Here is a 14,166-nt window from a genome sequence, read left to right as displayed (position 1 = left end):
GGTACAAACTATGCAGAACAAATCTTGGTGAGAAAACTCCTTAGAAGCCTCACAAAAGAATGGGAAAACACTGCCACTGTCCTAATCGAGAGTAACAACATAAGTCCCATAACCTATGATGAGTTGAGAGGAAAACTCCTTACCTATGAAGCCACGCACACAAGCACAGACTCAAAGAAAAAGGGAATAGCCCTCAAGTCACAAATAGAACCGAAAGAGAGTGAGTCTAGTGATGGTATTTCAGATGACGAGCTTTTGTTTTTTGCTAGGAGATTTAGAAGGATGATGAAAAACAAGGGCAAATACAAGGGTTCAAGTTCAAAGGAACACAAGATCGACTTGAGCAAGGTGACATGTCATCACTGCAAGGAAGCTGGACATTTCAAGCTAAACTGTCCAAAGCTCAAAAAGGAGGACAAAGGAAAGAAGGAAAGGAAAAGAGTACTCATGGCAGCTTGGGAGGATCTTGAGAATGACTCAAATGAAGAAGAAGAATCTGAAGGAGATGACAAAGACTGCTTCATGGCTGGAAACAACAATCTTGATGAGGTAAACTATTATGATTTGACCATTGAGGATTTGCATGTTATTATTGATGATCTCACTTTAAACACCTCAAAACTGCTTGATAAGTACAATGAATGCAGATCTGAAAGAGATGTGTTAAGAGCTGAAAATGATTTTTTAAAAGAAAAAGTGAAGGAAACTGAATGTGCTTTGGACATCATTGAAGAAAATATATTTCTAAAATCTGAACTTGAAAAATTAAAAGGAAAGCACATTGTGGATCCTTCTCATGAGTTAATTGCTGAAAATGAAAGATTAAATGATATGATCAAAAGGCTGAATGGTGACTTAGCAAAATTTGCTCAAGGTTCTAGTAACTTGGACAAATTACTTGCAAGTCAAAGACCATTGTTTGAAAAATCTGGTTTAGGCTACATAGCCAAGGAAGATGCAATTTCCAACACTTCCTCTATAAAATTTGTGGCTTCTTCATCAAATACCAAATCCATACCAAACAAATCGGGCATTGGATATGTCTCAACTTTTGAAGAAAAATTTGATGAAGTATACACAAGTGAAACTGAGCCTTCACCAAGAACTGATCCGAGTTCAAACCGGCCAGGTTTGGGTTACATTTCGAAAAATGAGGCTGTTTTCAAGAAATCACCATTTTACAACAAAATCTCATATTCGAAAGGTAAAAATGTTCAAAGAAATTTTGGTGAAAATACTTTTGCAAAGAGGAACAACTTTAATAAAAATCAGTTTGTCAAAAGAAATGCATCTCCTCCAAAAACCAGAAAATTTCAACACTTTAATCATTTCAAGCAATATAACTCACCTCAATTTTAGCGACATACATTGGAAAACCATTGTGTAAATTGCAAGAAATTTGGTCACTCATATGTACAATGTTTCATTGAAAAAAGAGTTGTTGGAAATAAAGTTTACAATGTTATTTGTGATTTCATTGCACTTGGGCAACCAAGATGGATTAACTTCAAAGGATCCAAATCAATTTGGATACCTAAGGCTACTTGAAACTCTTCATGCAGATTTGTCTAGCATCCAAGAACAAAAAGGACATGTGGTACATGGATAGTGGATGTTCAAGGCACATGACTGGAAGGTCAACTTACTTCATCAAACTAAATAAGTATGATGAAGGTTTTGTGACTTTTGGAGATGATGGTAAAAGTAAAATCATTGCTGTTGGAAAAGTAGGTAATGAGCAATCTACTTTCATTGATGATGTACTTTTGGTATGTGGTTTGAAGCACAATCTTTTGAGTATAAGTCAGCTATGTGATTTAGGATATTTAGTTATTTTCAAAAGGCTTGAATGCTGTGTTGTTAATGAAAAGACAAATGAAGTGATGTTTTCAAAATGAAAAGAATTTAAAGATTTCTTCTATAAGAAGTGACCATGGAACTGAATTTGAAAACAATTTATTTGAATCATTTTGTGAGAAATTTAGAATATCTCACAACTTCTCTTGTCCAAGAACACCACAACAAAATGGTGTTATGGAAAGAAGAAATAGAAGCATACAAGAGATGACAAGAACTATGCTTTGTGAGAGTAATGTTCCAAAATTCCTTTGGGCTGAAGCAGTTAACACGGCTTGCCACATTTTGAATAGAACAATCATAAGAAAATTTTTGAAGAAAACCCCTTATGAACTTTGGAAAGGCTACCCACCAAACTTAGATTACTTACACATCTTTGGATGCAAATGTTTTATTTTAAATAACAAAGAGAATTTGGGTAAGTTTGATCCAAAGGCGTATGAGTGTTTGTTTGTAGGATATTCCACAACTAGTAAAGCATATAGGGTTTATCATCAAGATGCTAGGATTATTGAGGAGTCCATACATGTTACATTTTGTGATACTAATTTGGTGCAAAGTATTTTGGAAGATTGTGATGCAGGAAATCAAGCTCAAAAGGAAGATGAAGCCACTCAAAATAATGAAAAAGGAAATTCTGGTCAAACTGAACCAGAAACTGCAACTGTTGAAAATTCAAGAGACAATTCCATTTTGTCTCATGAATCTGAAGGAAATCCTGAAGCCAGCAGCACCCAGAATCCATTGGTATCTGAATCTGTCTCCAAATCCACCAGATCTCATGAATGGAGATTCTTGAAGAATTATCCTGAGGAATTTGTCATTGGGGACGTCTCTCATGGAGTGCAAACAAGGTCTTCCACTAGAAAGGCAAATGAAGGATCAAACATTGCCCTTCTTTCACAAATAGAGCCTCAAAACATCAAGAAAGCGCTTAGTGACCCCTCTTGGGTTAAAGCTATGGAGGATGAGCTTCTTGAGTTTGAAAAGAACCAAGTATGGACTTTGGTTCCTAGGCCAAGTGGAAAGAAAGTGACCGGCACCAAGTGGATATTTCGGAATAAGTTGGGAGAAGATGGTAGCATTGCAAGAAACAAGGCAAGGCTAGTGGCACAAGGATATGACTAAGAAGAAAGAATAGACTTTGATGAATCCTTTGCCCCTGTTGTCCGAATGGAAGCCATAAGACTTCTCTTAGCTTATGCTACATTTTGTGGTTTTAAATTATATCAAATGGATGTGAAATGTGCATTTTTGAATGGTGTGATAGATAGAGAAGTGTATGTGGAGCAGCCTCCTGGTTTTGAAAATAAAGAGCATTCTAATCATGTTTTCAAATTATCTAAAGCTCTCTATGGTTTAAGACAAGCTCCTAGAGCTTGGTATGAGAGACTTAGCTCTTTTCTTTTGAAAAATGGTTTTCAAAGAGGCACCACTGACACAACTCTATTTACCAAGAATTCTAATGATTCTTTTATTCTAGTCCAAATATATGTTGATGCCATTATTTTTGGATCAGCCAATGAATCCCTTTGTTCTGAATTTGAAAAGCTCATGACAAGTGAATTTGACATGAGTATGATGGGTGAACTTAATTTTTTCCTTGGGCTGCAAATTAAACAAACTGAAAAAAGGTATTTTCATTCATCAAGAGAAGAATGCCAAGAAATTAGTTAAGAAATTTGGTATGGAAAATGCCAAATCCATGGGAACTCCCATGCATCTTAATTCAAAATTAGATAAGGGAGAAACTGAGAAAGATGTTGATGAGACTAGGTATAGAGGAATGATTGGTTCTCTTATGTACTTAACTTTCTCTAGACCCGATATTGTGCAAAGTGTTGGATTGTGTTCTAGATTTCAATCCAAACCAAAAGAGTCACATCTTTCTGCAGTTAAGAGGATTATTAGATATGTTCATGGCACATCCAATTTTGGTCTTTGGTATCCAAAGATTGATGATTTTTCTGCAGTTGGTTATTGTGATGCAGATTTTGCTGGCGATAGAGTTGATAGAAGGAGCACTTCAGGTTTATGTTGCTTCCTTGGAAAGTCCTTAAACGTTTGGTCAAGTAAAAAGCAACCAACAGTGGCCCTATCTACTGCAGAGGCTGAGTATATAGCTGCTTCTTCTTGTTGTTCTCAGCTTTTATGGTTAAAAACACAGCTTGTCGATTACAAATTAAATGTTGAAAATATTCCCTTGATGTGTGATAATATGAGTTCCATTAATATTTCTAAAAATATAGTTTTGCACTCTAGGACTAAATATATTGAAGTGAAATTTCACTCAATAAGAGAGTATGTCCAAAAGGGGGATATTTGCATTCAATTTGTTAAATCAGAGGAGCAATTAGCAGATATTTTTACAAAACCATTAGCTGAGGATAGATTCTGCATGCTTAGGACTTGTCTAGGAATTTTGAGTTATGATTCCTTATTTAAAAATTGCTGATGTATTTGCTGGAGCGTTTCTGTCTCATAAACAGGTATGAGACAATTCTGGGCAGGTGATAAACGTTTCCTTCAAATCAGCGTGTTCTGGGCTTGTTTCAAGTGAAACTCAATCTGGGCCAACTTCAAAATTCAGATCATGAATGGTCCAAATGTGTTTCCTTAAGTCCAACCATCTCTGGGCCCAAATATAAATGTTACAATTTTTGGTTAAAAATTTTTGTTGGCCTGTGTGTTTAATTTTTTTAAAAAGGTTTTATTTTAATTTTTGTCCAAAAATATTTTTCAGTTTAATTTTTTAAGGATTTCGAATATTTAAAATTAAATTTCCTTGTTTTGAAAATCAAATCAAATCTTTCTTTTATGAGGTCATGTCTTTTCAAGTCTTTTCAAATGGTGATGCAGTTGCATGGTTTTGGAAATCTTCTTTTGGGTACGGTTACTAACACTCCCTCTCTTCCCTCCATAACTCCCTCTCTATCCCTTCGGTTTTCACCACTACCCTCATTACTCTTTTTCTTCTTAAATCAAAAACCACCAAATGAGGAAGAAAACCATAGCACACAAACCTCCTCGTGAAAAGGTGTATAAACTTCCATCCAAGCCTTCCACTCGCTCCCAAGACAGAACCTTCACACCTTCACCATCTCCTCCTACCTCTCCTCCTCGCACTGCTCCCATGGCGCGAACCAAGACCACACCAAGGTACCCTGCCCCTGCCAAACCGACACCACCACCTAAGGCAACGCCATCCAAACCAAGCTCCTCAAAACCTGGCTTATCCAAGGGTAAGCGTCCTGCTGTTGAAGAACCTGTTCTTGAGACAACAAAACCTAAGCCAAAGTCTGTTCCTGTGCACTCTCAACGAGGTAATACTCGAGTCCCTCTCAAAAATGTTAAAGAACCAGACATTGGACCTTTTGATCACAAAGCCCATTTTTTGACCTCTCACTCGAACTATAATCCCTATAGATTCAAATCTGCCATGAATAATGATTTTTATGATGGGGTTATAAAGTATCGTACCATGTGTCCCTCTTTTCTCGCTGATCTGCCATCTTTGAAAAGAAAAGATTTTCCATTTGTTGATAACTTGATTTTTCTGGACTGGAATCATCTTTTTTACATCAAAAAGCCGGTTTATCCCTTGTTGGTCAAAGAATTTTATGCAAACATGACTTATCATGAAGGCACTGCTCACTCATATGTAAAGGGCCGAGACATAGTTTTAAATAATGAAACTATCAGTGATGCTTTGAAGTATACTGATGTTGGGCCTTGTGCTTACACTTCGGTTAAGTGGGATGAAGGTGTTGGAATTTCTTATCATGATGCATTGGCTCACATTTGTGAACATGTTTCTTTAATTGATGGTATTACATCCACTCACAAAGCCCTAGGATATGAGCATGCTCAGTTGCACCGAATGGTCAACCACATTATTCTGCCTCAAAGCAGCTCATATCAAAGGGTTTCCTACACTGATACTCTTGTTTTATATGCCCTTCTCACCAAAACTGAAATTTCATTTGCATACTTGATGGTTAGATATATGTTTGATACTGTTAGGAGTGAAAAGGACAAAGCACTTCCTTATGGCATGTTTCTAACTTGCATATTTGAGTATTTTGGTGTTGACTTGACCAATGAGGAATATCAAAATAGACATTCATACCTAAAAGGGGGTGGTTCAGTGAAACAGCAAAAAGGACCCACTAGATCTGAAAGAGTTGTCCTAGATGATGAAGATGATGACTTTGTCCCTGAGGATTCTCCTGCTCCTTCCACTAAGGGTACATCCATCTCTACTGGGAAGAAATCTGCCTTGCTAAATGTGGTCAAAGATATTGTTCAGGAGTTTGTTTCTCAATCAAATCACTTGATTGCTATGAGCAAAGAGCAAAGGAAGCTGGCTAGCAAGCATGAGAACTTCCTAAAGAAATCAAGGGATAGAGTGGCTGTGTTCATGTCCTTCATCGATAACCTTCAAGAAGATGAAGACCCTGCCACTGATGTTGAGGAGGAAGCTAATGGTTCTGATGCCTAGAAATTGTCTCATGAAAACTGCTGCTGCTCTCTTTTTATCTCATGAATTATGTTTCTTTAGCTACTTTTGAACTGTTTCATTTTGGATGACTGTAATAACTCTAAATACTGCTGCACTTTTGATAGTTTAGTTAGTACTTTGGACTGTGAACTAACTCCTTTCTGCAGGATTCAAGACTTTGTTTTTTTGTTGTTCGTGCTTGTTGTCCACCCTTGATGACAAAAGGGGGAGTAATAGCAATAGGATGGTAAATGTGTCCTAGAGTTTTTTTGGAATTTGTTGCATTTGTTGCAGCTACTAGTATGTCTTCTGGGATTTTTTATCCAATTGCTGCATTAAAACTTGATTTCACATGCTGAATCCTTTTGCTGCTGATATTAGCTAGATGTTGGGCTGATTATGTGATGTTGCTTATTTGATATCCCTTAGCTAAGATAAATGTGTATAGCTCTTTATTGTGCTCTCTTTAAGTGTAATATAAAATAGGAACAAAGAGGAAAGCATAAATCCAGGGGGAGCTAATCTTGAAAAGGAAAGAAGGAGCAACATAAAAGCAAATGACAAAAATCAAAGGGAGTTTCCAAACCTTACTCAAACTTAGTTCCTTTTGATTATTGCTTAAATCATGTTTTTCATCAAGGGGGAGATTGTTGAGTTAAGAAATTAACTAAATTAATTAGTGATAACAAACATTATTTTTGGGCAAAATAAATAATTAGTGTTGATTAATATTTGCATATTACTAATTATTTATTGTTGCAGGCCAAATCCAATTCCTTAGCCCAAATGGAATGAAAAGCAAACAGAAAAGAATGGTGGGCTGAAAACAAAATAGAAGCCCAAGGAAAAGAAAAGAAAGAAGTCAGATGGGTTGCTCAAATGAATACCCGAACCAAACCCAGCTTAATTTCAATTCCCTCCATCTTGATCCAATCAAAGCAACGTTTCCCTCTCTTTTGTCATAGTCAAATCAGAGCTTCAGAAAAGTAAGAAAGAGAAAGAGAGAAAGAGCTTCTTCCCTAAGCAAATCACCAAAGAAGAAAGAGAGAGAAGGATTAAGCTTGAAACACAGAAGTCAAATCAGAAAATCCAAACCAAATCAAGCTTAGGTTAAAGGTAATCCATTTCCTCTTGCATGCATCAGATCTTCTTCTCTTCTTCCCAACTCTCTGCTCTATCCGAAATGGGATACAAAGAAAAGATGGTTTCTGTTCTTCTCTGCTGTGTATCCACGGTCTTAAACATGACTTGGGGACCAAGTTGGTTTTCAAGGGCTAAGATCAAGTTGACCATGGGAAGATTTCTATGGTTGCTGATTTATGACTTTCGGTCAAGATGAGGAAGTCAGAAGCAAAGTTTCTACTCTGGGGATTAAGGAGAAAAAGTGAATCTGTGGGTTGGTGAAGCTCAAGGCTCAAGGTGTTAACTTTGGAAGAAGAACCCAGCAATATGCAAGGAGATAAAAGAAGCTTGCTACTCATTCAGAAAGTAAGGAGAGAAAACCAGTGAATAGAGGTTTTGTTCTGAGAGAGCTCTTTGAAGAAGTTCAACTAACTGGACAGTGTAACCTAATCAAAGGTGCATTCCGCCAGTATGAAGAACTGAATTAGAGGCTTGCCAATCTGGTTTTTCGCATAGCACAGAGGCTGTTGATAAAATCATTCTCCTTCATGTTTTACTGATTGTAATGTACTTTTCTAAGTTTATCTTTCTGTAATTTCTTGTGAGAAAAGGCATTGTGAGAAAGCTGAAGAAAAAGCCATGAGTGGAAAAAGGCTGAGAGAAACACTTGAGAGAAAAGCCTAGAGTTATTTTCTGATTTCTTTAGGTTGGTTAAGTGTCTTGTATCTTGTACCTGTAAGGTATCCCTTTCTTAGTTGGGTTAGCACTAAGAGGAATAATTAGGTATTAGCATAGCCAATGTCAAGTTAGGTTAGAACTTGAGTGTGAAAGGATTGGGTCAATCCTGTGAAATTGGTGTATGTAATACTGTTAACTATAGTAAAAATTCTTCCACTGTTGTGGAGGAGACTGGATGTAGGTTGCATAGCACAAGGCAACCGAACCAGGATACATGCTGGTGTTAGCTTTTTCTTCTCTGCTACGTTCTGTTTACTGATGTTCATGAGACAAAAATAAATTGTCTCATAAATTTCCCCTGCTGAGTTCAAACAGAATCAGAATAGTAATTTTGTTTAAAAAGGGTCATAACAGCAACTTAAAAAGGAAGGCATAGATTCAACCCCCCTTCTCTAAGCCTACCACAACCTTCAGACGCGCAGCAGGAGATGATGAGATGTGTTTGAGTGGGTTACTGGAGTGTAGTCGCTTTGATTGGGTTAGTGGAGCGTTTTTTATTCGGGTCGGGTGGGGCTAGGTTTCTGGATTTTCTCTAATAGGCTGGTTAGACCTTGCTATAACCAAAAAATAAAAAACACCAACACAAACAATAAAGTTAAATAACCTTCTAATTACTCTCATAAGGACAAGACTGATTGACCGAAACACCACGCGTCACTCTTTCTAAAAGACACATAAAGACAGCATAATATACCATAGTCAGTACCATAGAATTTCCCTAAATTAAATTCTTACTCTTAATTTTTTTTTACTCTCATTCTTATTCATTTCCTTGTCTACAATGTAAAACGGAAAACAAACTGAAGTGAAAAACATGTCTGAGGACAAAAAATTTTAAAGTATATATAGGTTGAAACAATGGACCTATAATCTTTATCATTAGATCCCAATGTGCATTTTGCACTTTGCAGTTTGCACCATTACATTCTTTGTGCATTGTAGAATAATTCTCCAATATTTAATAATCAAAATACACCATAAACTATTATTCAACATCAGTTAAAGTAGTTTACATGCCAAAACGGATATAAAAAAAAAAGAGTAAATAGATGTCAATTTTCACAATCAGAATCACTACAACTACTACTACTATGATAATATTTACACAATAATGAATACAACACTAAACTCACAAAGCTCAAACATGCCAAGAGCCAATAATAATTGTCCAATCTTGCTTCATTGTTCATGTCATCAGAGAACCAACTTGGTATCCCTCTTGAACTTGTGAAAACCTCAACAAGTGTAATCAAAAGTGCACTCACAAAGCTACCAACACCAAACACACTTGTGTAGAGTGCAATCCCCATTGTCCTCATTGTTGTAGGAACCTCACTGTAGAAGAACTCTTGCATTCCAACCACAGTGAAAATGTCTGAGATTCCAAGAAGAATGTACTGTGGAAGCAACCAGAATATGCTTAATGGTACTGTTGTTTCCTCTTCTCTTGACCCGGATGATGAGATTCTCATCCGTCGTCCGATTTCTAGCCGTTTCATTTCGACTAGCGCCGCGAGAACCATTGCTATGATGGAGAGAACCATACCGATTCCCATCCGTTGCATCACGTTTATGCCTTTGTTCTGGCGCGTGATGATCTGGGTGATCGGTATGAAGATTCGGTCATAGAGTGGCATCAAGAGGATTATGGAGAGTGTTATTGCACTTTGGAGTGTTGCTGGTGGGATCTTGAAATTTGGTCCAATGTTTCTCTTCATTGTCATGCCTTGCTTTGTGAAGAATGTTGCTGGTTGTTGGAAGATCACTGCAAACATTAGAAGCATTGTCCAAATTGGTAAGAGCCTAAGAACAACCTTGCCATGTGATAGTAGCTGCTTCCTAGTTTTAGAATCTTTTTTCAGATTCTTGAGGCTTTCCATGCTTTCTTCACAAAGGGGTTTCTCTTGAAGCCTGAAACATGTAAATACAATGTTCTCATGTAAGTACTAACATTAACACGAGTATCATAATGATAATTTTCCCTTCTTTTAGTTGATTTATGAAATGAATAGTGTCTTTTGTCAGAATATGATGTTTCATAATAATATTGGTATTTCATTCATTTCATTTGTTTAATTTGTACATGAAAAATGGATATCATTATCTCCCAACTCAATCTAATGGTGTAAAAGAAAAAAATTATGAGAACATTTTGGGAACTAACATTACAGCCAACATTGCACAACTATCATTGCAGCCAACATTCAGCATAAGAAAAAAAAAACTCCTAAAATTCTAAAAAATGAGAACATCTGAAACTCAATTAAAAAAACATCTGAAATTAAACTCATCAAAAACTCATTTTTAGCAGGTTTTCATACTAGACTTGTTTGACAACTTGTTATAGTGTTGACTGAAATTGGCTACTATAGTATTGGTTCTCTAGCATTACTCATTTTTAAATAAAGAAAAAAAAGGTGGAAATTACTGCAAAATCCTAGAGTGATAAATTAAAGTGGGTATTCTTATAGTACATAAGGAGTTGGATGTTCAAAAAACATTTCTCTAACTTGTAATGTACTCTCTCTAATTTCTTTTATCTTAGAATATAAGAATGTGCCAAAGCGTGACAATAGAGTAAAATTAACATTAATCATGCTAATAAAACTTAATTATGTGAAAGTGGAACTTACTCCAGTTCTAAAACCTCAGACTTTTCATTGGGTAAGGTAATTCCACAATGGAAGCATTTTAATGCAGATTCTTTCATAGCTTGAAACATGTCCCTAAATGGCTTCTTAGCTTGATGTTCATCATCACAATCATCATGTTTATATGTATATATAGGGTTTCCACATGAGAAAATCAAAATGGACATAGCCATTGAAATTGCAGGGATTGCGAACCCGATCACCCAACCAAATGTGTCTTGAATGTAGGACATAACTGTCACACCCATTAGGCTTCCACTACAAACACCAAAATACCACCATTGGAAGAACAATGTTTTCTTCTTGGAACTTTTGTCATCTTTGCTACTAGGCAATTCTTCATCTTCGTCCAGTTGGTCCGCTCCGAAGGCTTGCAGCGACGGGTTGTACCCGCCTTGGCCTAATGAAATCAAATAGAGAGACAGAGAGAGGAAGGAAGAAGACATTGTTCTGTTTCTGTGGTGCCATGACCTTGCTAGTGCTGTTGATGTTAATGCTGTAAGTCCCTAATAAGAAAACACAAATTTAGTTGTTGATTCATGATTAAGCAAATATTGAATTCCACTCTGCAACTTTATGTAAAAACTCTATGTTTGACATCTATATCTATATAGTTCAAAACTTTATATCTTTGTAGTTCAATTCTCACTGGGTTATGAACAAAATAAGTTACAACCATACTACGTGTATCCCAAAAATTAACTACCAAATTGGCCCTTCGTATAGAGCTTTTGAATAAAATAATATTAAAGGAAAAGACACTAGTACACATTTAGCAACATAAAAAACTCTAGTACTTTCTATTTCCGAGGACATGCATGTTACTTCAGATTCCAAAACAATCTATGTCAACGAAATGCGCCGTTATATACTGGTTCAAACTAAGTAATTAAAGCAGCCACAAAGTGCTACCTCAAGATAGGGAAATGTACATGTGCTTATTAATGTGAAAGCTCTTTCACCAAAACAAGAAGGGTGTGGTTCAACAGACAAAATCATAAGCATAAGAAGAATGTAATAAATTAAAGTATGGTCTTACTGTTGTTTTTGGTGAATCATGTTGTATAAGACATGATTGTATTATATTGTAAAGACATGAGAACCATGTTGCTATAACTTTACAATTCTTAACTTTAGGTCATTTTAATGATGGGTCTTTTTTTCAATAATGATCACCTTTTAGATTGTGGTGCTTGAGTGCTACATTGAATAATTAAAGAGGAAAAAAGATATATCTTTTCTTTTTCTCTCTCCCTAATCTAAAGTTAATCTTTTCAATCCTATCATGTTATCATGTTGTTTTACTGCTTAAACAGGACAAGACAATAACTTCAGTTCTATAACACATGCTTATGTTTTTATTTTATTTATTTATTTATTTTGTGGTTATATACATAAGAATATGAAATCCCAGACATATTAGTTATGGAAAACAATAATAAGTATATTTAAGTAGCTTCATATAACCGAAAATTAGCAGATTTATAATTATATTACATAGCCAATATAATAATAATAAACACAACAACATTAACAGCTAGCTTACATAGGTGATCTATGCCTGAAAAATTTAATATAAGTATTGAAAAATGAGGGGTTATGGAAAATTCGTTTCCTGCTTAGATTACAAGTAAAATTTTTCATGTTATTCAGGATTATTAAAGTGTCAGTGTTCTTCTTTGCCAAAAAAATTTATGTTGATACTCTGGTTGATTTTATATCTGACTTTGAAAGGTAGCAAAACATGATACACTTTCTTATACCATCTGAAACTTTTATAGAGAGCATTATTTCATGTATGCCCAAATAGGAAGATTATTTATGACTCAGACTCTAACAAACCTACAACACAATCCATAATAGAACTTATAAGAATAATATATTATTACAAATATGGCTGCTATATTATATTAGTATGTCATATCTAAACTCCAAAAAAATTGTCCTCTGTTAAGAATATGCTGCTTGACTCGTATTTTATCTATCATTAAATGGGACATAGATTTCACTTAAATTTGATTCACATCTCATTTAATAATAAACAAAGTGTGAGTCAACACGATGTTCTATATGTTTGACTAAATTGTTATCTAATAGTCCTCAACTATTAATTTCACATGAAAACAAGACAACTGGACTTGAGTTCTACCATAATTAAAGGTTTATTCATATATAAAGGTAGTTGATATTGAAGTTGTGGAGGGTGACTCACCATAAGATAGAGGAAAGAGGAGGCCATAATTGTGGAATATTTGTGCCAATAAGCATCAGCAATGGGTGCCACCAACAAGGGCATTATGGAAGTGAAGCCACACCAACTATTAACCATTTTCGCAGCAGATGAGTTCCTTAGCTTCACTACATCAGTTAGGTATGTAACCAAATTTGATGCCACCCCTTTATATGCAAACCTCTCTATGCCTGCAATTGCTGCAATACCCAACACCAATTAATCATTAAAACAGAGATGCTTCTTAAATAACAATGACAACTATATATTCTAATAGTAATATTTTTTTAATAAGTGAACATTTCTGTGAAAAATTAGAAAGGACGAGTTTCAAGAGTAAAAAGGAATCCTTTTTTCATTCCTTCAAAATCAAAATTCCCAGACACTTCTTTAGAGAAATCGTATCGTTAAGATGCTTTTAAAAATTAAAAAAAAAAATAATAAACAAAAACATCATTCAAGCTTCACTAATAACAAACACCACTGTTCTCAATCTATAAAATAAGTTAACAATCATTTCCAATAAATAGTTAGAAAATGAGAAACTAGAGAGATATTTATAATAATTAAATAATTAAATGTACATACCTATAAGGAGAATACATGACTTGTTGAGCCTCTTTTGTCTTTGTCCACCAGCCATAATGACCCCCAAAAAAAATCCACCAAATAATGCAACAAATTTGAAAATGAAGCTAGCAACCCTGCAATCCGAATTCCAAGATTTTTCTAAACGAGGCACAGCTAAGAGGGCAACAAGAACAAGAACACAAGCCGAAGCGATGATGATGGATTCTGATGCTTGTTCATCATTTCATTTTTGGTTTGGTTTTGGCTTTTTCAGTAACTGAAAAAGTAGGCACAAATAATTATCGTGGATTCCCCGTACACCTTACAAAATGCCACCCCTTGCATGAATTTGGCTCATCAACATTAATTGAATGACTTTGGAGATTTGAATTATATATAGAGATTGTAGAGAAAAGATTGATATATACCGTGTATATATATAACATTATAACTTTAAGCACCTTAATGGACACTAGACCTTTCACTTTGTAAGATCA

General features: G+C 35.4%; 1 protein-coding gene across 1 annotated transcript; it reads right to left on the bottom strand.

Annotated features, from left to right (window-relative positions):
* On the bottom strand, positions 9,166-14,160 carry LOC107643958 (protein NRT1/ PTR FAMILY 5.8). The gene is made up of 4 exons (XM_016347716.2): positions 13,688-14,160; positions 13,082-13,299; positions 10,852-11,375; positions 9,166-10,129 (listed from the first exon to the last, which is right to left on the bottom strand). The coding sequence occupies exons 1-4, from the start codon at positions 13,740-13,742 to the stop codon at positions 9,271-9,273; spliced, it is 1,656 nt and encodes a 551-aa protein (XP_016203202.1). The 5' UTR covers positions 13,743-14,160; the 3' UTR covers positions 9,166-9,270.

This window comes from Arachis ipaensis, chromosome B05, assembly GCF_000816755.2.
Source record: "Arachis ipaensis cultivar K30076 chromosome B05, Araip1.1, whole genome shotgun sequence".
Lineage (NCBI taxonomy): Eukaryota > Viridiplantae > Streptophyta > Magnoliopsida > Fabales > Fabaceae > Arachis > Arachis ipaensis.
Note: the sequence above shows the minus strand (reverse complement) of the source record. Positions and strands in the feature narration are given on the sequence as shown.